This window comes from Notechis scutatus, chromosome 1 (genome assembly GCF_049901735.1).
Source record: "Notechis scutatus isolate UNSWTSFEM ecotype Mainland chromosome 1, rNotScu1.2, whole genome shotgun sequence".
Classification (NCBI taxonomy): Eukaryota; Metazoa; Chordata; class Lepidosauria; order Squamata; family Elapidae; genus Notechis; species Notechis scutatus.
The window spans coordinates 27894111-27921698 of record NC_142009.1 but is presented as its reverse complement, the minus strand read 5'-3'; the positions used below and the strand labels follow the sequence as shown (position 1 = coordinate 27921698).

The following is a 27588-nucleotide window of genomic DNA, read 5'->3' as shown; positions in this document are numbered from 1 at the left end:
TCTTCAGGGGCTCATGCTACCCTACAATTACAGACAATCCACCCAAGCATTGTCACATGTCTCCTTAGGTAACAAGGATGAGCCAGAATAGTGTTTAAATGTTTATTTGTCATTTGACTTTTAATTCTTTTGAAATGTTCCCCCTGCCCCAAAAGAAAATACTTGTTTAGAGTCAACAAGACATCTTGTTTATATAGTCTTAAATTTTTATAAAGGGTAAAGTTTTCCTCTTTTCTGAAATATGTCAGTGTGGGCTTCATCAAATCAGATTGAGCTGTGCTTTGAATGTGTATCAGAATATTTGCAAAGCAGATTTAATGTGCCTTAGTTTTAGTTTTAACTTAGTTTTAGTTATTCTCTATGTACATCAGTGCTGCCATCATTCTAGAAAACAGCTGTGTGTTCTCAATTTAACTCAAGGATAACTAACCTATGTGTTTTCAAAGAAGCACCTCAAAACAACTGAGGGGCTTACATGCTGAAATTGTTTATGCCCACTTTTGCCTCTTGGGGACTTAAGTGGGTTTATCTGTCTAGTTGTAAAGATCCAGGGAAGTAATGAGAATACTGGGGAAATAACCAACCCACACCTCTTGCACGGAAGATTTTCATGGGTTATTCATCTGTAGATGTAGTAGGTGGGTAGGTGGAATAAGCAACGCAGCATTTGCCTGCAACAAACAGAAGCAAAGAGATTAAGGCTCCAGCTCAAGGTACATAGGTTTTATTAAGAATTAGCTCTTGTTCCCAAAATCTACAGATTAGATTAAATAAATTCTGTTCAGAATGATTCTAGAGTCTATGGCTGCCTCTCTCTTTTCTCTTTTTTTTAAACTAAAGCCTATAAAATTGTAAGAGTCTGTATGAAATAAGCCAAAAATAGACTTACCGTGTTTCTCCAACAATACGCTCCCCCCAATAGGAAGACCCAGCATGTTTTCTAGGCATAAAATGAAATTAAGCCCCTCCCCCCAAATTTAGGCCTAGTTTAAAACATGCAAAATTGGGGGGGGAGGCGGGGGGGGACTTGCCATTAGGAGTGCCCAGCGGGCAGCTACGCCTCACCATCAGCCGCTCCTAACACCATGGGGGAGCACACAGGGCTCCCTTACCTGGGTCAGCAGGCAGGCAGCATCGGCGTGGATGTCCAGCAGCATTTCAGCCGCTTCTCAGGCCTCCGTAGCTTCCACGGTTCCCACCGGTGCTGGCGCCTCTCTCGCCAGCGCTGTCTCCAACAACAGCGTCTGAGTCGCTCCTGCTTTTCCCGTCCCCATAACATCAGGAAAAAAAAAACATTTTGAGGTACCTGGGAGCACCGTGAGCTGCGTTTTGGTTTAATCCCGAGCGGCTGGGTGGGCATAAGAGCCGAGTGAGCGTCTCTGCTGCTGCTGCTACGCTTGGTGCTCCAGCCTCGAGCTCTGCAAGTTTGCAAAAGTCCCAGTGTGCAGCCTGTTCCTGCATTCCAAGCGCCCAGGCTGAGCTGCAGCTGTCCCTCTCTTGCCAGCGCCATCTCCAATAACAGTGGCAGCAGCGGCGGGAACCGTGGAAGTGTTTCAGCCGCTTCTCAGGTGGGGGAGCTGCCTCCGTAACTTCCACGGTTCCCGCCACTGCTGCCGGTGTTATTGGAGACGGTGCTGGCAAGAGAGGGATAGCTGCAACTCGGCTGAGTGCTTGGAATGCAGGAAACAGGCTGCGCACCAGGACTTTTGCAAACTTGCAGAGCCCAAGGCTGGAGCACCAAGCATAGCAGCAGCAGAGACGCTCGCTCGGCTCTTCTCATGCCCACCCAGCCGCTCGGGATTAAACCAAAACGCAGCACGTGGTGCTCCCAGGTACCTCAAAATGTTTTTTTTTCCTGTTGGTACGGGGACGGGGGAAAAAGCGGGAGCGACTCAGATGCTGTTGTTGGAGACGGCGCTGGTGCACGAGGAGGGGGGGAGAAATTAATTCACCCCTGAAAAGACCTCCTAGCCATTTTTTCGGGGCTCAGAAAAAAATAAGGCCCGGCCTTATTTTGTGAGAAACACAGTAGTTCAGTATTTTCTTTTCTGCTAGCTGTCTGTGGGAATACCACAAGAAAGATAATGGCCATGAGATAGAAAACTACTTTAGCCAATAGTCTTGATATTGCGTGGCAGCAAATTCATTATACTAACCAAATAACTTCATGAAGAAATCACTGGTTGCCTGATCTTCTTCCAGTTGGCACCACTGACTGGTACCACAATCTTGCTAATATTGAGGTAGGAGAAATGGGATGGGCTCCCAGCCTAAGACTTTGGTATTGCTTTGTGTCTAACAGTTGCTCCAATTTTACCGCCTTGCTATATACTCAATTATAACAATGGGTGTAAATACCATGAGACACTAAATGAAACGGTCTGGTGAAGAAACACAAATTCACTTCTATCTTAATCCACATTACATTGATTCTTCACTGGAGAGTTTTATGCTTACTAGTTTTCACACTTATCACCATATAGCTGTCAAATCCACTAACAGCTGGGCAACATAATGGAAGCAAGAATTGAAGATGTCAGTAAAGTATCTTTAAGGATAATGAGCAAATATAAACTCTTGCAAACTGCAAAAGAAAATTAAAATCCTCATTCATTAGTGAATTCCTTAAGGCAGAGTATCAAAACATTCCATCCTGGTTTTCACAATCTGGACTAGTTCATGAGGAAAACTGCTAATAGACTCCTATCTTACAGAAGCTTATATGTATTAACTCTCTCAGCCTCCCCAATGCCTCTCATATCAGCTACAATTTAGGGTCTGGACAACATAGAAAATGTAATACTTGGATTAAAAAGCAGTGCATAATAGGAAGGAGATAGTAAGATGACAACATACTGTGTATTATAACTGACTTAATATGCTAAGCAAGTAAAGTTAACATCACTGAATCCAAGAAAATAAAACGTGAAGAACTGCTGATGTCTAAGCTGACTTGCAACCATATAAACTACGACAAAACTAGGACAGAAGCCTTCCATCCTTTTCTACAAATTTTATTTTGATGGAAGATTTTATACTGATTTGAATTTGATTTATTCCTAAGCATTTTCAGAAATTTTAGAAAATGCTGTCAAGGTTTTGCTGCTGATGTAGCTTGTATATTTTCAAAATACCACTGCGTTTTTAAAAATGCTTTGTCTGAAAATTATCCTGCAGAAAGTTTTATGGCAGGGAAAATGACAAACATTACCAAATAAGCATAGATCAGTATAACTTAAATTCAGTGTGAGAAAGTTTTTGCAAACAAGATGCTGGATAGGTCCTGTAGGGATTTTCTGGCCTAGTTACAGGTACATAACTGGCCTGGCGTATAACAAAAAAGGCCTTATGTAAGCACCTTGAAAACAATGCAGTGGTTGCCAAGAGCCTACAGGGGTTTATCATAAATAAGTATTCAGAGAGAAATCTTTTCTCCTTCTTTAACAATATACCAGTGGAGAAGGGGATTTAATTCACCTGCATTTCAACAAAGCTTTTGATAAGATTCCATATAGCATTCTAGCATTATGAGCTGCGGTGGCGCAGCAGTCAGAATGCAGTACTGCAGTACTGCAGGCTACTTATGCTGACTGCCGGCTTTCTGCAATTTGGCAGTTCGAATCTCACCAGGCTCAAGGTTGACTCAGCCTTCCAGCCTTCTGAGGTGGGTAAAATGAGGTCCCATATTGTTGGGGGCAATATGCTGACTCTGTAAACTGCTTAGAGGGGGCTGTAAAGCACTGTAAAGCAGTATATAAGTCTAAGTGCTATTGCTATTGCTATTCTGACTGACAAGTTGTTAAAAGTGATGTATATAAAAATGGGGCAGTCTAACTATGAAGGCTGCAGGTTATACCATTTCTGCAAAATTCCACATAGAGACCAGATGGACTGCTCAGACACAGGATTAAATTAGTTTTCCTGCATCTTGCAGAGGATTGAATTATATCATCCCCTTACACCTCCACAATTGTATGATTCTAAGTTTCTACCCATTTACTTACTGGGGATTGTAAATATTGCTGTAACAGTATCTGAAGTTCTTCATTCTGCTGAGTCAGCCCATCAGTTTCCTCAATCAGCTTTGCCCTCAGAGTCAGAAAATGACTAGACAGGTGGAAAAAAGAGAGGAGTCCTTCAAAACAGTAGGGATAACACTGTTGTTAACTGCAGACTTTGGAATGGGCAACCTGTGAACTGCATGGATCTCCTACACCCCTTCCTCTGCCCACAAATAATCTCCAGAGCTCCTCAAAGTAGATATGCCCAAACACTGTTAGTGAAGTACTGTGGCAAAATGGGTGCCTCAGGTATTGAGGAAGGTTAAGGTTCCTATATATCTTTTAAAAAAAAAAGCCAATTTTTTTCTCTTTGGGAAAGATGGGAAGGGTGAGAAACTCAAGGGTGCCTTGAGTCATGTTCTCCCAACCCTCCTCATACATTGGGTTTTTATTTTGCCCCCTTACTCCAATATTATTGGAACGTTATCAGTCAAACTCAATAGCCCAGAGGTGAGGTATGCAGGATGGGGAGAGTTATGCATTCTCAATAAAAACATACTGCTTTTCCCTGTCATAGGGAGATGAACCCATTAAAACTGGGCAAAAGAAGATCCACTTCCTAATAAACTAAACAAGTAAAGAGGAGAAAGTCAGTATTTTCTGTTCATCTTTCTATAAATTTGCATTAAAAAGCCGGTGGTAAGACTGGCATTGAACTGGGATGATTAAAGTTCATTGAAACTGAAGAAATACGTTTTCTGCTATCTCATCTCAAGAAACTACTCATAACACAAGTCTCTAGGATAAGTAACACATTAGCACACTTTGGTACAGATTATTTAGCTCAATGTGTCTAGTCCACTCCTTGTATCTGCAGACGTTGCCCTACTATTGCTAAGGGCATGGATGTGCAAATTCCATCACTTACTAGTATTTTTGCAAGGCAACAATGAGAGCATCCCACAGCTTCAGTTTTCCATCTGGGATAACATGAGCCAATGCATCCCAATATTCTGAATCTTTAGAGTTGTCCCGTTCTTCATGTGCTTTCTTTATCTGTGGCCACTGGTCCCTAGAAGTGGAGGAAAGAGCCACTGGCTGATCATTTGATCTGACATAAGCAACTTCCTACTGCATTAGCCCTTAATCTCACATCACAACCTAAGAGAAGGCTTCAACTTAATTATTCTATGCTATTCTCACCAACTCAAACATTTGCAAGATGAGGGGCTGAGTCACAATGGTAGAATGGAGATCTCATAATGCGCTGTTATTTTGACACACTGTGCATTTGGTGACTTGTCAGTATTCAAATCTTGATAAAAATGTCATCAAATATAGCAATGATGGAATCCCCTCCAATCGAGACGATTAAATGCATGGGGCATTTAATAGTTTACCACCCCCGCCCCCACTTGCTCCCAACCTTCCCTAATTTTTATATAATTCCAGCTTATGACAACACAAAAACAAAAATATAAAACAAAACACTAGGAAATTACTAAACATTACTAAAGATATTTAAGACAATAAAATCTTCATTAGCTTTCAAAAGAAATGTTCACCAGTCAACAATAGAGTTACTGTAACATATTCCAATCCGGTTAATTGATCAGCTTTGGGGTTGTTTGTTTTTTATCTGTTGAATCATGAAAAATGTTGAATCATTTGTGCATCTGGGAAAAAACATAGAATAGGATAGACGGGATTTTCTTTCTCTATTTTCAAAACCATATTTCAATCCATTTGAGGCAGTACCATTTGTACTGAGCATCAATAGCTCTCCACAGTCCCAAACTGGCGATGCCAGAGACTGAACTTGAGATTTTATGTGTGAAAAATTTGTACTTCACCATGAAAACCTTTCTGCTTCTACACTTAGACTGTGTTGTTTCTCTGTGTCATATAATATATGTGGGTATATGCATAATTATGTATGTATGTATATATGTATATATGTATGTATTTAGTCATGTTTATGTAGCGTATATTGGAGGTGGTGACCCTTTGAGAGCTGTATGCAATGAAATTTCATGTTAATGTGTCCGATTAGTATACATTCAAAGTGACAATAAAGTTATTCTAACTTAGCCAAAAATGCCCTGGCAATATTTTTCTGCTAAGTCTCCACTATAATAACAAAATAAGTAAAATGTGTAATGTTTCATCATCTTATTACATGACAGGTGAATCAAGAGGCCACTAGGTGAAATTAAAGAAATATGTATGGCCACTTTAGGTAGATCAGGATAAGCCCCTTCCCCTCCAGCCTTATCTGTTGTCATTTTGCTGTTGTCCCTTAAAAAGCTAGGCACAACAATGATCTGCTGGTGGTCTTTTATGCAACAGCCCTAGACTGTTCAGCTGGCAATACAATAATTGCAATCTATGGCACTTAACAGAAATAAGCGTTATTGACTACATAAAGAAAGCAAAAGTAGGGAGAGAAAAACCTAAGTAAAAATGCTGCTTATGACTGAGCTTCCTTTGGGCCTTGGAAGTGTTTGTTTTTCAATCCAACTCAGAATGACAGAATGGAGTATCAGAGGAGGGACACTGGAAGGAGCCTAAAGATGATGGACAGTCTGCAGTCGGTGATGTGCTAAAGAATAAGATCATGGCTAGGGCAGCATCACTTAATTAACACTTTGGAACATATGCAGAAGGATCAGGAAAAAGGACATACAGTTACAACAGTAATTTGGTACAGGCAGTTTTGGGTCAACTCAAAATGGCTGGACAGTACTTCAGTTCATTTTACACTTAACAGGGAAAGGCCCTATAGCAGGGGTGGGCAAACTTTTTGGCCCCGGGGCCTCACCTGAAGCTTTAAAAAATTTGACAGGCAGGACCGCCACCTGGTGTAAAAAAATGCCTGTCATTATAAGTCAAAATCAAATGAATGCAATCATTCAATCATTCACATCAAACCTTAATTCTGTACCAATCTTGGCTGGGCAGATTAAAAGACCAACTTGGACCGGATGTGGCCCACGGGCGTGGTTGCCCACCCCTGCCCTATAGTATAACCTTTCTCTCAGTGGCACTACTTATTTGGACAATCATTTAAATATGAGCCAGCAGTGTGCTGCAGCTGCCAAAAAAGCCAACACAGTCCTAGGCTGCATAAACAGAGGGATAGAATTAAGATCATGTGAAGCATTAATACCACTTTATAATGCCTTGGTAAGCCCACAGGTGGAATACTGCATCCAGTTTTGGTTGCCACGATGTAAAAAAAGATGTTGAGACTCTTAAAAGAGTGCAGAGAAGAGCAACACAGATGATCAGGGGCAGGGGTGGGATTCTACTGGTTCTGTCCGGCTCTGTAGAACCAGTAGCTCTGAAGTGCAGCAGACATAGAACCGGTTCTATGTCTGCTGCTGTTTGGCCCGCCCGCCAGCCTGCCCAGGCTCTTACCCGTCCTTTATTTCCTGGTTTTTCAACCTCAGCTGCCTTGCGAGGCACAGCTGCAGTTGAAAAAGCAGGAAAAAAAGTGCTTTTTCAAATGCTGCTTCCCTGCACGCAGCGCTGCTCAGTCCAGGCTGCAAGCTGACAAAGATTTACACACACGCGCAGCATGCAGGGAAGCAAATTGTAAATCACTGAACCAGTAGTTAATCCATCGGATCCCACCCCTACTCAGGGGACTGGAGGCTAAAACATATAAAGAACAATTTACTTGAAGTCAAAAGAGTCATCAAACTATATGTACCAACAACAACTCCCAAAACAAAACAAAAAAGCAGATTACCCATAACAATAAGGAAACTTCAATCCAAAAAGAGATCACTCTGGCGGAAAAACAAATCTGGTCACGTTGCCAATTTCAAAAGCCGATACAAAAATTTATGCCACCAGATAAAGACCGAATGCACCAATTATCACATTAAACAAGAGGAAAACCTTCTAAGCACCAATTCCACCCGTGCTTTTTACAATTTTGTAAACAACAAACTAAAAGACTCAAGGTCCATCCCACCCTTGATAGGACCCGATGGTAAAGACTGCAACGACGACATCATTAAAGCCAACCTCTTTAACACATTCTTTGGCTCAGTATTTGTAAACAGCAACGGATCATGCCCAGTATTTCCTAGCCGTACCACAGATAACAACAATGATCTAATACATATCGATTTTACAGAAGACAATGTTGAAAAAGCACTACGCAATCTAAAACCATCTCTATCTATTGGACCGGATGGAATATGTGCCTACTTCTTAAAAAAGCTATCCACTGCCATAGCCAAACCTCTAAGCATAATCTTTGAAAAATCTTTCAGGACCAGCTCCTTGCCTAACCTATGGTCACAAGCCACAGTCATCCCCATCTTCAAAAAGGGAGACCCAAGCCTAGTTGAAAATTACAGACCAATCTCCTTATGCTGCGTCACCTGTAAAGTCATGGAATCAATTATTAACCAATCCATCATCCTCCACTTAGAGACAAACAACCTACTCTCCAATAAACAATTTGGTTTCAGAAAAAACTATCCTGTAATCTGCAACTCTTACACTGCAAAAACATATGGACGACACAACTCGACCAGGGCAAAGCAATAGACGCAATCTACATAGACTTCTGTAAAGCCTTTGATTCAGTGGTACACGACAAACTACTCCTAAAAATAAAATCCTATGGTATCTCTGGACAACTGAATAACTGGATAGAAGCATTCCTGGCAAACAGACAACAAATGGTCAAAATTGGGAGCGTCCTATCAAATTCTGTACCTGTCAATAGTGGTGTCCCCCAAGGCAGTGTCCTAGGACCAACTCTCTTCATACTCTACATAAATGACCTCTGTGTGATCATATTAAGAGCAATTGCGTTCTTTTTGCTGATGATGTAAAGCTGTTCAATACCACAGACAATACTGCTACCCTACAAAAGATCTTGACTATGTATCAGAATGGTCAAACAAATGGCAACTTCAAATCTCAACAAATAAATGCTCTGTCTTACATATTGGCAAAAAAAATCAGAAAATAAAATACAAGCTGAATAGTCAAGATCTTGTTGATGACCCAAGCTCTGTAAAGGACCTTGGAATACTCACCTCTAATGATCTAAGTGCTAGAGCCCACTGCAACTACATAGCCAAAAAGGCATTAAGAGTTGTTAACCTAATCCTACGTAGCTTTTTCTCTGGTAATATCACACTACTAACCAGAGCATACAAAACATTTGCTAGACCAATACTCGAATACAGTTCATCAGTCTGGAACCCACATTACATATCTGATATTAGCACAATTGAGAAAGTCCAGAAATATTTCACAAGAAGAGTTCTCCACTCCTCTACTCGTTGTAGAATACCTTATGCCACCAGACTTGAAATTCTAGAACTAGAAAACCTTGAATTACGCCGTCTTCGGTCTGATTTAAGCATGGTATATAAAATCATACATTGCAATGTCCTACCTGTCAATGAATACTTCAGCTTCAACCATAACAACACAAGAGCACACAATAGATACAAACTCAAAGTTAACCACACCAAACTTGATTGCAGGAAATACGACTTCAGCAATAGAGTGGTCAATGTCTGGAATACTCTACCCGACTCTGTAGTTTCTTCCCCAAACCCCAAAAACTTTAACCTTAGACTGTCTACTATTGACCTCACCCCTTTCCTAAGAGGTCTGTAGGGGGCGTGCATAAGCGCACCAACGTGCCTACCGTCCCTGTCCTATTGTTTCTCTTATTCTTCTTTTATTTTTCTTATATGTACCCATTTCATGTATTCACAACTATGTATACACTTATACTTATTATCTTGTAAACAATTGGCAAATAAATAAATAAATAAATAAATAAATGCAGGGAAGCAAATTGTAAATCACCGAACTAGTAGTTAATCCATCGGATCCCTCCCCTACTCAGGGGACTGGAGGCTAAAACATATAAAGAACAATTGCTGGAATTGGGTATGTCTAGTTTGATGAAAGAAGGACTAGGGTTGACATGAATAGCAGTGCTTCAGTATCTCAGGGGCTGCCACCAAGAAGAGGGAGTCAAGTTATTCTCCAAAGCACCTGAGGGCAGGACAAGAAACAATGGATGGAATCTAATCAAGGAGAGAGGCAACTTGGAACTAAGGAGAAATTTCCTGACAGTTGGAACAATTAATCAGTGGAACAATTTGCCTCCAGATGTTGTGAATGCTCCAATACTGGAAGTTTTTAAGAAGAGAAATGGTATAGGGTTTCTTGCCTGAGCAGAGGGTTGGACTAGAAGACATGCAAGGTCCCTTCCAACTTTTCTATTCTGTTCTATTCTATTCTATTCTATTCTATTCTATTCTATTCTATTCTATTCTATTCTATTCTATTCTATTCTATTCTATTCTATTCTATTCTATTCTTCTATTCCATTCCATTCCATTCTATTCTATTTGAACTTGCACCTATTCCTGGCTGTTTGTGAGCTTCATATGCACGACTACCAAGTCAACCTTTGGTTTTAATCCATTTGTTACCTTTTGGGCAAATCCAACACCCCTACCAGGCCTCATTTTTTTCAATCCAGACCTACCTTGGTGTCTGGAATTCCTGCACAAATGCCTTGAGAGCCTTCAAAATGTCATCAGGATGCATATAAATTGCAGAAAGGGGCACTGTTGTAACTGTGGAGCTTTTGTCCTCTTCTTGTGGTTCTGCAGAAAACTCCTTGTCCTCCTCTCCTAGAATCTCTGCATCTCCGGATAGCACTTTGACAACTGTATCTGCCACTACGGTTTCCAAGTCCTAAAGGAAAATGAAGCATTCTGGGAGAACCATACCGTATGTCCCAACGAAATACACAGAATATTCAACAGTCTCAAGAGAGCTGAGATGTATATGTAAGTGAGAGTATTAAAGAAAAACGAAGAGAAATAAGACATGAATGAAAAGGTCAACATTTCTGAAAAGCAACCATAATCCAACATTCGCTGGTATTGGTTAAAATACATGACTGCAACTAAAACAATCCTAAGACAGAATGATTATTTTCGCCACTTCATGTTTCTCAGCCTCCAGAAGGCAGAGATGGGGGACTTTCAACTTCGATGACATCGCATAGAGAAAGTCCATGGGAGGTGGGAGTAGACCATTAAGCTAGAACAGAGCTAAGACTAGTGTGATGAAGCAAGTTTTGATGATTGGATCACTGTACAGATAAACCTCAAGGTGCATCAGATTGAAAGTCATTGTGTTCATTAGTTGAAGCCCCCATCTCTATTACCTGTGAACCAGCCATCTTCTGAGCCTTGAAATTCATGAAAAACTCCACCATTCGATACACATCGTCTTCACTGTCAATGGACAGGGCCTATAGGAAAGTATAAAAACCTAAATGGGTGCTGACAGGTCAGCTAGGAGGTGGTGTAAGGAGTCCAGTTAGAACTTAAAAACAAAGGCTTAGACATTTATAATCCTGGCAGATCTAAGTCCTAGAGCCCACTGTAACTACATAGCCAAAAAGGCATTGAGAGTTGTTAATCTAATCCTGCGCTTCTTCTCCGGTAATATCACACTACTAACTAGAGGATACAAAACATTTGCTAGACCAATACTCGAATACAGCTCATCAGTCTGGAACCCACATTACATATCTGATATTAACACAGTTGAGAAAGTCCAGAAATATTTCACAAGAAGAGTTCTCCGCTCCTCTACTCGTTGCAGAATACCTTATGCCACCAGACTTGAAACTCTAGACCTAGAAAACCTAGAACTACGCTGCCTTCGGTCCGATCTAAATATAGTATATAAAATCATACATTGCAATGTCCTACCTGCAAAGGAATACTTCAGCTTCAACCATAACAATACAAGAGCGCACAATAGATACAAACTCAAAGTTAACTGCACCAAACTTGATTGCAGAAAATACAACTTCAGCAAGAGTGGTCAATGTCTGGAATACTCTACCTGACTCTGTGGTTTCTTCCCCAAACCCCAAAAACTTTAACCTTAGTCTGTCTACTATTGACCTCACCCGCTTCCTAAGAGGCCTGTAGGGGGTGTGCATAAGCGCACCAAAGTGCCTACCGTCCCTGTCCTATTGTTTCTTTTTATTTTTCTTATAAGTATCCATCTCATGTATTCAAAACTATGTTCTTATTCTTATACCTGTATCTTGTCAGCGATTGGCAAATCAAACAAACAAAGAAATAAATAAATAGATTGTACAAATGTCCACCTTGGGGTAAATAGGAATAACTGCTGGGAGAAAATCAGTTACCAAGGTAGCACGTATAGGCCCCAATCCCAAAGGACCAAGTACATGTTTTCCCAATCACTTCTGCAAGAGAATTCAGGAACTTACGGTGAAGATGGAGTCCAGCTTCATGAGAATGCGATCAGGCCTCTCTAGAGGTTGCAGGAGACTCCGAAGCTTGCTCTCAATCAAAAAGCCCTGGCAAAGGAAGCAGATACAGAACACAAGAAGGGAAACATCAATTGTTGGTCTGACTAATTCCTAGAGCTGAACTTGGGACATGGCTTTAAGAGGATATTGTGACATAGCAAGGCCCCAGCCTCAGAAGCAGACATCTGCAGCCAGTGATGAACCCCACGTTTCCTCATTTTCCCAGCTCACCGACTCATCACATAGGAGCTCCAGAACATGCTTGATGGTCTTTCTTGAAATAGACCAAAGTTTCTTTGATTCTGGTTCAGATTCCACACCCTCTTTATACTCCTCTTCTAGGACTGCTTCATTCTCTTCTGGTGATCTGCCCCCTGATGGGGAAAATTGCTGCTGAAGTGATTGACTTGCTAGAGAAAAAAAACAGAATCTGAGGCAGCAGCATAACAGAGAACTTTCTTAAACACATAAAGCAATTATATCAGCTGTTCTTTATTCATTAATTTTTAAAAAAAGAAAAATCAGAAGTCTAACACATGCCATTTTAACAAATCAACATACAGCATCCCTCATGTCTTAATTAGCATTAAAAACAGCATTTCGCCTTTAGAAATGTCACAAATATTCATCAATTTGTAGGTACTATTTGACAAAACAGGATGTTTGAGGAGGGGAGATGTTACGTGATCAGAAGTATGGGCTTAATAACTTCTCTATTTATAAAAGGACTGTAAAAACTGAATCCCAAAATTACACGCGGCCCCCAAAATACTGGATTCCATAAATTCCTTTCCAAGTTGCCATCATCTTGCAATTTTTTATACAGCCAGATTGCAGAAATTATAGAGAAGTTAATAGAGTTATCTAGCTTTCTGAACTGAAGGTGAAAAAGTGCTTCAGAGCATGTATCGGCATGAGCATGGCACTTTTCTGAAACCCTTTAAAGCAGTTGTACTTTTTTCTATGATCAAGTAGCTGCTCTTAAAAGCTGCCATATGATCCTGGGGAAAAGTACAATTAATATTTGGCTTAAGCAACTATAAAAAGGTGTCCATCTGTGTTAGTCAAAGTACAATATGTAAAACTGGAATGTCCAGGTATGACTGCATACTATGCGTTATGCACATGTCAGAAAATTAGCCTTCACGGGAGTGAAATTTGTAGTATTGCAATAGCAGAATTTGCCAATTCTGAGAGAAAAAAAACCTCTCATCCTTCATTTCTGAGGAAACTATGCAATTGCCCTCATTTTTGTCTCCCCTTCCTGACGTTCATGGCTCAACTTACTTACTAAATAAATCCCATTTTTATAACAGGAAACAGAATGATTTATACAGGCATTAGCAATGTGGTGCAACTTGTCTCAAATTGCATCAATCATGCTGCCTTTATGCGGAATTCCACAAAAGTTTCAGAACTTGCTTACTATCAGGTGTGATCACCTCACGGGCCAGCTCATTGGCTGATTTCAACTGCTTCATATGCATGATAGGTCCCACATTGTGCAGGAACCAGCCATCAGGTTCAGTCCAGGGTAACCCCAACTGCTGAGTATGGATGACACGGTCAGCATCAAAGGCTTTGCGAATCAGCGCCTTGGCCTCTTCTTCATTCATCAGCCACACATCCAGGAAATGTTCAGCATCCACAATGGCAAAATGTCTGAGATAACAAAAGAGATGCATGACTCAAAAACTTGAATCTATACTCAGAAGTATCTATACTCAGAAGTATCTATACTCAGAAGTACCAACATTCAATGGTTAGCTACAGATCAATAGTGATGTAGAAGTCCCAAGATTCAGATCCTGATGATGAGGATGATGATGTCATCCATTCAGTCATGTCCAATTCTCTTTACGTCTTCCAATCTTGCATTGCTTCTTTTTATTGTTCTATGCTGTGTCAGATTTGATAGTGCAAATCCTAATATATGCAGCTAAATTGCTCAGATCATACAGTATATCATGCCAAACTCTACACCCAGGTTAACAAAGCATCCTAACATGCCATATCCAAATAAACCACCTATTAGATTTAATATGATGGAGTGGTTCAGACAATATGCTGAGCAAATGGCAGGATTCATACAGCAAGCTGATTGAAGCCAATATACCTGAACTGCTCTCATTGCTAAGCTTTACTGTACCTCAGGAAGAAGAGCAACAGCTGCCTTCACTTGCCTAATGTACAGCAACTTAAAGAAAACAACAGTTGGTTTTCCTGGCATCACATGCCAGCAAAAAAAGAACAATTATTCAATTATTCTTTTTTTAAATATTATTATTTAAAATAATTTCCCAACAGGAAGAGGCAAGTTTTGACAGATGATTGCTCTACCTGCCTGAAGGATCAGCCACTATTTACTTGACAGAATGCTACAATGACTGATCCAGAGGTGATAGTGAAGGAAGACCTCTGAATAGAGGTCAGAGAGCTACAAGAAAAATAGTGAAAGGAAGCAGCTCTCATACGTGAGTTTTTAAACACGCACCTTGCAGTTTTGAATGCAGAGCCATGACTAAGAGAGCACTTCTCCCACCTCCATCCATGGGTGATGGTGTGCATTATGATTTGAAAGTTGGTTCTCTGAAAGCTAAGTGACTGATGTCTTCTGTTATACTAGCTAAAATAACTAAAAAAAGTGTAGTTTGACCAGAGGTAGGTATGCTTGGAATACTTTAAAGTGGCCAAGAGGAACTGGACAAATTCCACTCTGACTCCATCATTACAAACATTGAGGTGGAGGAATGTGTCACGAAAAGAAGAAAAATACTATTATAATATCCATGGATTTGTTTGCCAGAAGGCAGCAGTAAAGGTTGCAAATGGTTCTCACACAACCACAAGGATGCTATGACAGCCAGAACTTTCAAAGACGAGTCGTAAGTACCACTCATTCAACACCTGTCATAAATTGAGTCATTGAACAAGCAGTTGTTAAGCTAGGATCACCTGTATGAGTTTAAACTGCCTCCATGGTGGGCTGGTGATGAGATGAAAGCAACACTGTGAGATTATGTCTTTTAATGGTTAGTAATGTTTTGTGTTGCAGTTAACAAGTCATGAGGAAGAGTCATGTGTAAAAAGAAGCTTGTGTGGTTTGTGCTTCAATATGTTATTATATATATGTGTGTGTATGTATGTATGTACAACACAATTGTGACTTGTTCTTCTAGTTTTATAGTGTAATTTGTCGGAAGTAAACAAAAAGAAAAGTTCATCCTTTACACACACCCCAATATGGATTTACAGGATTCTTGGTGTAAAGAACACAATTCTTCATCTGTTCTGAGTATAACTGAGTGCACAATTCTAGCCCAAGCAACAAAGTGTCCCAAATTGCCATCATCTGCCCCTCATTCCAATGTGTAGTCCACACCTCATTGTTCTCTGCAGGTCCTTGTACTGCTCTACAATCCGCTTATAGTCCGCTGTCAGTGTCATGTTCTCTTCCCGATACTGCTTGACCTGCTTGGCTAATTTGAGGCGCTGGTTATTGAGCACATCATGCAGCCTAAGAAGCAAAGAGACAGACACATCTATTACAAAGAAGGACAGGAATCAATGCCCAAACCAAATTATACCCACGGCAGTCAAGAGACCAAAAAAAGGGTCTTAAATCCTTTAGAACTCAAGGTTTGAAGTATTTCACCACATTGTGGCAGTAAGAGTTATTAGGCAGAGTTATTAATAATGGATTTCATTTGTTCATATATCATGGTTTTTAGACACTACAATTTTATATTACCCTCTGAGAATCTGAAAAGCTTCTGAGGATATGTATTCAGGTAATCTTCGCCTTACGACCTTGTGTCCAAAATTTATGTTGCTCAACGAAACATTCTTCACATGAATTTTTCCCCATTTTACAACCTTTCTAACCACAGCTGTTAAGTGAATCGCTGCAGTTCTTAAGTTAGTAACATAGTTGAATATGACTTTCCCATTGACTTTGCTTGTCAGAAGGTCACAAAAGCGGAACACATGACTCTGGGATACGGCAACCATCATAAATATGAATTAATTGCCAAGCATCCAAATTTTATTCATGTAACCGTGGGGATGCTACAACGGTCGTAAGTATAAAAATGGTCATAAGTCAATGTTCAGTTCCAATGTTCCACCCAACTTTGAATGGTCACTAAATCAACTCTTGTAAGTCAAGGACTATCGGTACTTGGGTGCATTCTAGCATAAAGTTCAGAATATAGGTAGCCCTTGATTAATGACAGGTCACTTAACAACTGTTTGAAGCTACAATAGAGCCCCCCCCAAAATACTTATGATCAAATTTCAAAGTTACAACAGTTTCACACACACACACACACACACACACACAATCACACACACACACACACACACCTGAAGCCATGTGTTCACATTTGGGTGCTTGGCAATTTACAGCTGTTTGCAGGGCTCCATAGTCTCACATTTTTCAACATATTTTGCTGGTTTCTGATATTTCTTGTTTCTGGGGGTGGAAATGCCCCTAAAACAGATTCGTTTAATGACAGCTGCTTAATTCAACAACAGCAGCATTGGCAACCCACAAAAAAGGTCATAAAATTGGGTGCTGTTACATGATGACCCATATAATAACCACAACAACTACAACTGTAATTCCAGGCTCCATTACAGTCACAAGCTGAGGACTACCTGTATTTGCATTTCCTTTCCAGGACAAGGAAAAATAGTGACTGCGGAAGTGTCCGATGCAAAAAATCAGGGCCAGATGTTAAGTTCCAATTAAACTGATTGTCTCAAAGGTGCTTTTTCAAGAGCCAACTGGACTTTCTTGTTTTTCTTTGAAGATGTTTCGCTTCTCATCTAAGAAGCTTCTTCAGCTTCAACAAGAAGCAGCTTCTTGGATGAGAAGTGAAAGTTCTTCAAAGAAAAACAGGAAAGTCCATTTGGCTCTTGAAAAAGCACCTTTGGGACAACCATCCCCTGGATGACTGAATCTCCATGGATAATTAAACTGATTTGTTGCTCGCGCCTATGCACAGAAATCTAGTCGACTAACAATTAGTACTATTTTTGTGCTAGTTAAAAGGGTTAACAGAACTCAAGAGAGTTGGACTTAGTCTGCTGGTGGCAACATAGAGACTCTAGGCTGATTACTCTTTTGACTCAACCCCCCCCAGTCTCTGCTATTCCTTCTCCTACAAACAGGAAGCAATAAAAATACAAAGCAAGGAAGCTGTTCTGCTACTCTTACCTATTGAGCTTCCGCTTCTGTTGGGATTTGATTATGGTGTTCTCATCATCTCTCTTCTTCAGCACTTGGAAATTATATTCCAGCTTCTCTTGATTTAGTTGGTAGATGGCTTTCATTTGCTGGAGCTGCTGCTCCAGGATCTGGTACCACAAATGAAAATAATGCACTGTTACAACTTTGTAATAGCAGAGCTGTACTAGTTTAGGGAAGCAAAAAATCAGGAGTGTAACAGCACTTTTTCGGTAAAAATTTTTATTAAAACTTATTAGTCAGAAAAAGATGCTTATGGGCTTCTTTTTTTTACACTGAGTGGCAAGCCAGGATTGTGATATAAATTCCACTCATGATTTTGCTACAGGCTGAGCAGCAATAATGCTACCCCTTTAGTGCTTTCATCACAGGTCAACAACATTGCCTACTGTAATACCTTAAGGTGCCAAGATGGAGCTTTCCAAGTAAACACACTGACTAAAATATTTAGCACCCTCGTCTGAAAACTTTTAGCACCACATTCCCAATCTAGGTAACTAAATTGGGAATGTGGAAAGGAAATAAAAAAAGCAGAGCTATTGAGAAGAAACCAGAGGTGAAAGTTCACACCTGCACATCATGCTCCAATTTGATCTTTATAACATTGTACTCCTCAGCATCTTGCACCCGTAGTTGGTTCAGCTCCTGTTCATATTCCTCCACCTTCTTCAAGCGAGCCATCATAAAATCCAACTTTAAAAGGGGGAAAATATGTTAAGTAGGGCTGTAATTAAAAATAGCCAAAGTTCTCCTCTAGACTCCAGTTGATTATATGCCATTAAGTCATGATCACACAGAATTTCTCTGTGATGATCTGGTTCTAACCTTCAGCTCTTCTAACATACCAACTCCCCATACACACAAATCTTGCTGTGCTGCTTCATTTGGGGGGGAGGATGCGAGAAGGTCAGGAGTGTTACCCAGAGTATATTTTCCCAGCAGGGTCACCCAAGGCATAAAAGTAATTCCAGCTGCCCAGCTAAAGCAAGTAGGCAGCTGCATTAAGCAGCAGCAATATAGGAAGATGCCAGAGGCACATAATCACTTTAGTGACAATGGCAAAGGCATCAATTCATACTACATAGGAGAACACAATGGTAAACCACTCTTGTATTTTACCAAGGAAATCACAATGATATAAAATATAAAATTATTGGTTTAGTTGGGAACTTATGCTTTGGAAATTCATTCTTTTCTAAGTTCTCACTATTATTTATTATTTATCTCTCTATCGATCTATCAATTGATCTATATCTGTCTGTCTATCTATCATCTATCTATCTATCTATCTATCTATCTATCTATCTATCTATCTATCTATCTATGTTTCCCTGAAAATACAGCCTACCCTGAAAGTCCTAGCTTGCTTTTTACACATGCGCCCAATATAAGCCCTACCCACCCCCAAAAGCCCTAATTCAGATCCCGCCCATTCCAAAGTATATAGGTAAAAATTAAGCTAGGGTGGGGATCGGGGTGGAGCTGCCCTACTACTTACCTTTGGACAGTTGTAACTAGGTCTCACATACCCTGATACCTGCCTTGCCGGCCCACGTCTTCTGCAGCCAGCAAGGCTGGCAAAGCTTTCCTGAAGGCCTCTGCAGCCGATAACAGAGCTCTTGATCAATCCAGAGCTCTGTTATCAGCTGCAGAGGTCTTCAGGAAAGCCTTGCCAGCCACAGAAGAAGAAGTTAATTAGGGCATCTGTCAGAACCCTGACAGAAGGCCTCTGACAGCAAAAAGGAGGCTGGGGGTGACGCGTGCAAGTGAGGTTAGTCAGTGGATTACATCCCCTGAAAATAAGACCTGGTGCCTTTTTTGGTGGCACAAAAATTATAAGACAGGGTCTTATTTTCAGGGAAACATGGTAAGATGCCAGCCATATTGTGGTTCAAGGTAACTCATGCTTAATGATCGAATGATGCACTGTTGATGTTTACTAGTTTGCTAATGAAATGTCTGCAAGAAAACAACCAAGAGAGCACCAGGGCCCCCACACTTCAATATACAAATGTTCTCTTCTATCAGCTAATGATCTGTTCTAAAAAATTTCTATATATTAGCATCATATTAGCCTATACCCACATTGCCAAAGATAAGGGCAACATCTCCTTCCTTCCAATTCATGCCATTTCAAAGATTTTAAAATAATTTTTCCAAGGTTTTTTTTTAAAAATAAATACAGTGTAGTCAGAGGCAATAACATTTACTACACATACTTTTTTTGGGGAAAACACTTTTCTTACCATTGTGCGCATCTTCACACATGCACTTTGCGTCAAGTCTTCTATTTCCCATTATGAAAGACATAATGGCAGAGATTAACCAAGAAAAATTAAGAGAGCCTGTTATGTTCCAGATTTTAAAATATAAAGTCACCTTAAATTACACTCTGGAGATCACATCTAGGCTTCTTCTCTCTATACTTATTCACTCTCAAGCATCGCCCATTAATTGAGCCATCAAAAATCTTGATATTGGCCAGGACTTTTCCTTAAATATTTAATATTTAAACTTTACAAAAGATTGTTACTCAAGTTTCCTCTGCAAGCATATCTTTTCCTCTTATATTCCAGCTATTGCCATATACCTTTCTTTTCTATCAGCTTTTCCACAAAGAATTCTCTTGTACCATCACTGCTCCCTGGGATCCAACAGAACAAAAAAACCAAAATTACCTCTTGTCGGTTGAGAGTTTGTATGGCTTGCTCCCATTTCTTTTTGTTGTTTGCGAGAAGTTCACGACGTTCCAGTTCAAAGGCTTTCTGGGGTGGGGGGAAACACTAAGATTTAAACATCTACGGAGATCCTCAGTCATCCAGGTCATGGTTATCCCAAAGGAAACTGGACTTTCTGACTTTTCTTTGAAGACATTTCGCTTCTCACCCAAGAAGCTTCTTCATCTCTGACAGAGCTGTTTATCTTTTCCCAAAGCTGCTTTTTCAAGAAGCAACTAGACTTTCTGGTTTTTCTTCGAAGACGTTTTGCTTTTCGTCCATAAAGCTTGAAGACTAGCTTGAAGAAGCTTCTTGGATGAGAAGCAAAACGTCTTCAAAGAAAAACCAGAAAGTCCAGTTGCCTCTTGAAAAAGCACCTTTGGGATAAGATTTAAACAGCTCTTAGTCTAAGAGTAAAGAAGTGAATAATCTCAAATAAGGCTAGAAAAATCTCTTTATAGAGCTAACATTTTAATGATAAAATGGATGCCAACTCCTGCACTGTAACCTGAAGTACAATTGGATTACACAAGTGGGCCTTTCCCAAGTAAGATTGAGTGAGTCTCAATTGACAATATTTTTAGAACAAAGAAGAGAACCACTTGTTCAGTTACATGCGGTACAAATTGAATCAGTCAAGACTTCTTGTTCCTTCTAAACTTTTAATGGTTTTTGAAATAGTTTTCACTGTTAAAATGTTATGCTCCTTCTACATTAACAGAACAACAGAGTTGGAAGGCACCTTGGAGGTCTTTTAGTCCAACCACCTGCTTAAGCAGGAAACCCTATACTTTTACACACATCGTTGGTCAATCTCTCCTTAAAAACCTCTAGTGTTGGAGCACACACAACTTCTGGAGTCAAGTCGTTCCACTGATTAATTGTTCTAACTGTAAGGAAATTTCTCCTTAGTTTTAGGTTGCTTCTCTCCTTGATTGGTTTCCATCCTTTGCTTCTTGTCCTGCCTTCAGGTGCTTTGGAGAATAGCTTGGCCCACCCACCCCCAAAATACTTTAATTCATTTTGTGTTGTATTCTTTTCCTATTGTGATCAATTATTTACTGAATATTTGTAATTTTTATCTACTCCACTCTTAGCCAAGATACTGTTTGTATTTGGCAAACAAATATAATAGTAAACTGATACAATGCATATGCCTTGTAAGTATTTCTCTCTCCACTAAAGAATTAAGACTTATCCCCAAATAATTGTATTAATGTTGATTATTTAGTTGTAAACTCAGAATAGAAGACCTATCATATGAATTATTCCTATTTTTGCCTTCATGTATGTCACATACATAGATGGCATAATAATCATGTGCCCCATTCAGTGTCACATATGTGAGATGGACGGCCATATAAATTTAATAAATAAAAATAAATAATAAAAATAAGACCAGGCTTCTAGTCTTAAATCCCAGTATTGACTATTCATTTTACAACAGAAAACAAGAATCTGATAAAAACAGTTTTCTTCAGTAGTGTCTGTAAATTATGGAGCTTAATCTTCAAAATTATTAATTTACTATCTAGTCCCCTTAACTTTTGAAACTGAATTGAATAATTTAGCTGAACATGTAGAATTGATAAAACATTATTTCCTTAGTGTTTTACTATTTTGTTTTAAATTAATTTAGTACTGTCAGTAGTTTAACATTCTTTATCTATTTTAGATAAAGATTAACATATAACAAGCTATTTATAAATTAATAAGAGACAAAATACATTATATATACATTTTATTGTTTTTCATATAATGCTTTATATTTTCTCTATACAGCATTATATGTTCTTTCTCTTACCTTTTGTACATGCACAACAAACAAAATTCATGTTTTTCTAAAAAAAAAAATTGTATACCTCTATATGCAAAAGTTCTCGACGGTAATTTTTAACGAGATTTCGGATCTGTTCTTCCATTCGCTCCAGCAGCAAATTAATGTCTTCATTCTGTTTCCTAAGATCCTTCACATACTGATCATCTTTACTCTTCAATTCCTGAAAAAGCAAAATCAATCAGGAAAGCAAAAAAAATTTAATTCAGAAAAATAATTAATTGTGGCATTGTTCCACTGTTTACCTGTGCAAAACTGAATGCTGTTCAGCAAGCTAGAGGATATGTTCAGTAATACAATCAGTCAAGGCCTAGCAGCTGCATTAGCACAGCATGCAAAGCTTGGTTAATTGTGATCGAACTTTAATAGCTTAGCTGTTACAGCTTAGCTATATGATCCCAGTGTGCTTGGTGAGTTTCATGGTTCAATATGTAGTGCAAACTCAGTAAATAAGCCAATTCAGAAACCAATTCAAGCTGATTATACCAATTTAGTTAATCTACCTTCGCCCCCAAATTTTTTTGTAGAAATTCATATTTTTTAAGGGCAGGAGACTACACTCCCATGGATGATCCAAATGGATAGGGAAAAGATGAAATGGATGTGACTTATGATGAGACTTATCCTTCACTGTCACACACCCTGCTACAAAGAGACATCCTAACCCTCACAGGCACATGTTTATTCAATATGCATACATATCTATTTTTTCCTCATACAGTATCTACACACGCACGTTGGACTGTATTTTCCCACCCTTCCATACACACACAAACACATTTTCTTCTTCCCCTCTCACTACTTCCCAATGCATTGATCAAAATCGATGTTTTCCCATATGCTTTTCTCCCCAACACTTTCCCAGAAATAGGCTCAAAATCACCATGCTTATGGCAGCAAAAGCAGTTATCATTTTTCAAAGAAAATATCCTGTAGTTTGCCAAACAGCTAAACATTAAAAAACTGCATGAAATCACATTTGAGGGGATAGTGGGAGAACACAAATATTTTCAGTCATCACAATGTGGTGGTAGATTAAATACTCTCAGCATTTATGGAAACTTTAAAATTTATTATCAGAACTCAGCAGCAAGTTTGAAAATGGCTCTGGGGATCATAATCTCACCATTGGGAGCCACGTGTAGCTTGTTGGTCGTGGACTGTACACCATTCTTTAAAGCATCAAATAAGGTGCTGTTAACTGTTTAGTCCAATTGCTGCTGAGGATATTACTTTTAAAAATCTCATATTTCTTCCAAAGATCATGGCAAAAGAAATAGCTCCCATTCACATTACTATGCTTACCACTTGCTATTTTTTCCAGTAATAGTACCCAGCTGTGAAAAGCCATTCCCAGAGTATCATCTGGAATTTATAGTTTGTTGCGATGACAATCTATTTTACTTCCCAGGCTTTTCAACTTTTAAAAAATAGCAAATATATCAGATAAGAATAAAAGATTTATTTTACCTCAGATATTGCCTCAGAATTATAGGAAGGAGTGGACCATTTTGTATTTTATGGGGAATATAAAGACCACTGATGATTTTTTAAGGGGTGGGAAATGCACATAGGCACCCAAATGGGTCATTAACAAACAAAAATATAATGGAGGAGAACATATGAGTTTCAGCTAGAATTGGTTACTCCCTCTTAACAAAGGGAAATAGAGCTGGGAGGTGTCTGAGAGTTTGCTTGTATTTTTCCTTTCAGTGGTTATTTTATATAATCCCTGCAATTAGCCAAATCATGTAATTATTGGGAAGAGAAAGGGGGGAGAGGGAGAAGGAGAGGGAGGGAGGGAGGGAGGGAGGGAGGGAGGGAGAGAGAGATGAAGATATATACAGTATATGAGAAGAATTCTTGCCAAGGTAGTTTACCTAAACTACCAGTTTTACTTAGCAAGGGAAGTTTAGTATATGTATCTAAAGGTCCTTCTATGTGAGATCTTTTGCAATACAAACTATTATAATCTTCCTCTTTAAAATTCCATTCTCTAAATTCAGTGTTCTTCTTAGCATGGACCTTTCAGCATGTCCCTGCAGCCATATTTGATAAGAGCAATCTGATTGATGTATGTACACTAAGCATGGATCCTACCTGTTGTAACTCACTAATGACCTTGTTCTTCTCTTCAATCAGCAATGCACAGTGCTGCTGCTGTAGATTAAGAGCCTCCCAGAGATCCTGGGGGATGGTCTTCTGTTTGGCCTTGGCCCACTTGGCGGTGATCTCATCAAACTTGTCTAAGTTGGCCTTGGCTTCATTTTCCAGTTTCTCAACCCTGAGAATAACAATCCTCTAGGAAGTTTACTCAAAGCAAGCTAGATGAAATTCAATTCTATTCTATATGAAGATTAAAAACTCATAATTTGTTGGGGATTGCCATGGATCATGAATAATCTGAAATGCTCCTTGGAACATTAATCCTGTTCCTTCCTCAGTCTTTCTTTTTGATGGAAAAACCAAGCTTCAAATAAAAAAATTTATACAAAGCAGCCTTTTCTATTCATACTCTTTGTCTGCTGGTTCTTGTAGTTCATTCAAGTTCAAGCTAATGCATTAAAATGAAGTACAGATGTCATGTTTAATTTCTACTCAAAAGCAAGGATATCTGTGGGGGATGGGATGGGATGGGATGGGATGGGCATTACAATTGTCGAGGAATATTTATTTGCAGACCAAGACAAATCATTAAAAATACCTCAACGACACATATATGGATAAAACACAGAAACATATAGACATATAAGAGGTCTGAAAACAATTAGTAATATGAAGAGAACATCAGATGGCTTCTATAAGCCATAACTATTAATAAAAAGTTTACCATCATCTTGAAGGCATCTTTCAGTGTACACACAATGTATTTTAAAAGATGCAGGGCTCTGGTTGTATAGTTACAGCTACCATCTTGACTTTTTGGCCCCAGATGCCCCAACTCAAGGGGAAGGTGCTTTATTAAGACAACCCTAACACTGCGAAGTTTGATTTTTATCCTTCTTCCACGTCCTAAACACTGCACAGTTCAAAGAAATGCTAATACAGAGGTCTTACCTTTGCCGAGTCAGCTCTTCTTCCTCTGATCTCCTGTGTGCCTCCCGAGAATCAGCTGCCACCTGGATATTTGTTACTAGCTGTGTGCCATCAAGCAACAGTTTGGCCAATCTCTGAAATAAAATATGCAAGAATCAGATTATACATTCATACAAGGTACCAAATTCACTTATAGACTTAACCCATTTCAGGATTTGCAGAATATAATTAATATTTGAGGAATATTTGTCTCTCCCAGGTTACATCTACCTGTCCCAGAATGCAGGCAGGGAAGGAGGGGCATATTCAGTTCCCGTCTTCTAAGGAGATTCATCTGATAGAATCCTGGAGGCAAACATTCACTGTCATGGCACCTTCTCTGTGGAACATCTCCCCACCCAGGTTGAGATTGGCTCTGATCGTACTGATTTTCTAGCAATCCCTTAAACCTTGATTTTGTCAGCACACCTGAAGATCCCATGAAAGTGGGGGTCCCTATGAAATGGCTACACTGTAAGATCTCGAAGACATTTTCCTATGGTTTTAATTATATTTATAATTAATTGTTCGATTAAATATGTTTTTCAAACTTCTTTAATAGTTGTTAAACACAAACTATTGAGACATCAAGTTTCTGTCTTATTCTGCCTTATTGGACAGGCTATGGAATGAATAACGTTTCTCCATATGTCATACATTTTGATTCACACGGTGATTCCCTAATTCTCCACTAACCTGTCTACTGTCCTCTATTTGCTTGTGACTCCTGCTCTGTTCCTCTTCTACAAATTTTTTTGCATCTGGATCTTCCCCAAGGGCTTCCCTAAAATGTAGAAAACAAACACAAATACCCATTTAACCTATGAATGGTTTACTACTACGGATACCAATAAACAGCTAATCTGAAGCAGGTTCCCAATAGGTTTAATTTTCCCATAAGAAAAAAAGGCAAAAATCAAGATGTTAAAACTAAGAGATACCTCACCATATAATAAGAGATACCTCACCATCCCACTCCCTAAAATCCTGACACTGAGTGCATTCTAAAAGCCTTGCATAGAAGCATCTGTTGGTATTCATAACCCACCATTTGGAGCCAACTTTTAGACAACTTTTAGACAACACATTTGTTGTCTGTTTGATAGGAATGCTTCTATCCAGTTATGCAGGTGTCCAGAGATACCGTAAGATTTTAGTTTTAGTAGTAGTTTGTCGTGTACCACTGAATCAAAGGCTTTACAGAAGTCTATGTAGATTGCGTCTATTGCTTTGCCCTGATCGAGTTGTTAGTCCATATGTTTTTGCAGTGTAAGAGTTGCAGATTACAGGATAGTTTTTTCCTGAAACCAAATTGTTTATTAGAGAGTAGGTTGTTTGTTTCTAAGTGGAGGATGATGGATTGGTTAATAATTGATTCCATGACTTTACAGGTGACGCAGCATAAAGAGATTGGTCTGTAATTTTCAACTAGGCTGGGGTCTCCCTTTTTGAGGATGGGGATGACCATGGCTTGTGACCATAGTTTTGGCAAGGAGCTGGTCCTGAAAGATTTTTCAAAGATTATGCTTAGAGGTTCGGCTATGGCAGTGGATAGCTTTTTAAAGAAGTAGGCACATATTCTGTCCAGCCCAATATAGAGAAGGTTTTAGATTGTGTAGTGCTTTTTCAAGTCTTATTGGCGTTGAGGACCAAGTTATTGTCTCCACACCATGAAAGCAACCGGTCCACCTCATCTCAGTAGGCAGACTCATCCCCCTGGAGATTAACAGTCCCACCACTGTTGTATCATCTGTAAATTTATCAATAGTATTACTAGCGTGAGTGGGAATGCAGTCATGCACATGAAGAGTATAGAGTAAGGGACTCAACACTTGGGTGGATTTGGGGGATGAGAGGAGAACAATTAGGATGAGATTGACAGGGCTCGAGGATTCACATAAGTTCGCCAGCATTTTACGACCCGTCACGGTTACCTCGTGGAGGAAGCATTTATTATACCAGTTGCTGTGGATTTGCAATTACGCAAAAGACCGGCAGATTTTCCTTTCAGGCTTCAATTCTTGCAAAGCGCTTTGGGGGTTCGTTTTAGGATCCCCGATGCGAATCAGGTGCGTCTATTCCCCCATCCCGCCCCCTCCATCAAACCGACCGTCGTTTCGTCTCCAGGCGGGCGGCGATGCGAACGCGGCGGGCGGCGATGCGCTCCAGGGGGTCATCTGAGTTTAAATTGGCCAGCTTGGGACGCGGGACGGCGCCGCTGCCAACGTCCCGGCTGGCCCCGCCCGACGCCTCCGCCTCCACGTCGACCTCTGTCCCGGCTTCGCCTTCGGCTACAGGGGCGCTCATTTTGGCGGCCTCGGTACTCCGCCGGCCTCAGCAACCGCCTG

General features: G+C 39.8%; 1 protein-coding gene across 1 annotated transcript; it reads right to left on the bottom strand.

Annotated features, from left to right (window-relative positions):
* Window positions 1–88: 88 nt before the first annotated feature.
* On the bottom strand, window positions 89–27588 carry DRC1 (dynein regulatory complex subunit 1). The gene is made up of 17 exons (XM_087959784.1): window positions 27351–27588; window positions 25937–26024; window positions 25223–25335; window positions 24266–24449; window positions 22191–22328; window positions 20290–20376; window positions 18182–18304; window positions 17582–17721; window positions 15743–15877; window positions 13787–14022; window positions 12592–12770; window positions 12319–12408; window positions 11233–11319; window positions 10543–10754; window positions 4930–5073; window positions 4005–4107; window positions 89–671 (listed from the first exon to the last, which is right to left on the bottom strand). The coding sequence occupies exons 1-17, from the start codon at window positions 27545–27547 to the stop codon at window positions 609–611; spliced, it is 2319 nt and encodes a 772-aa protein (XP_087815910.1). The 5' UTR covers window positions 27548–27588; the 3' UTR covers window positions 89–608.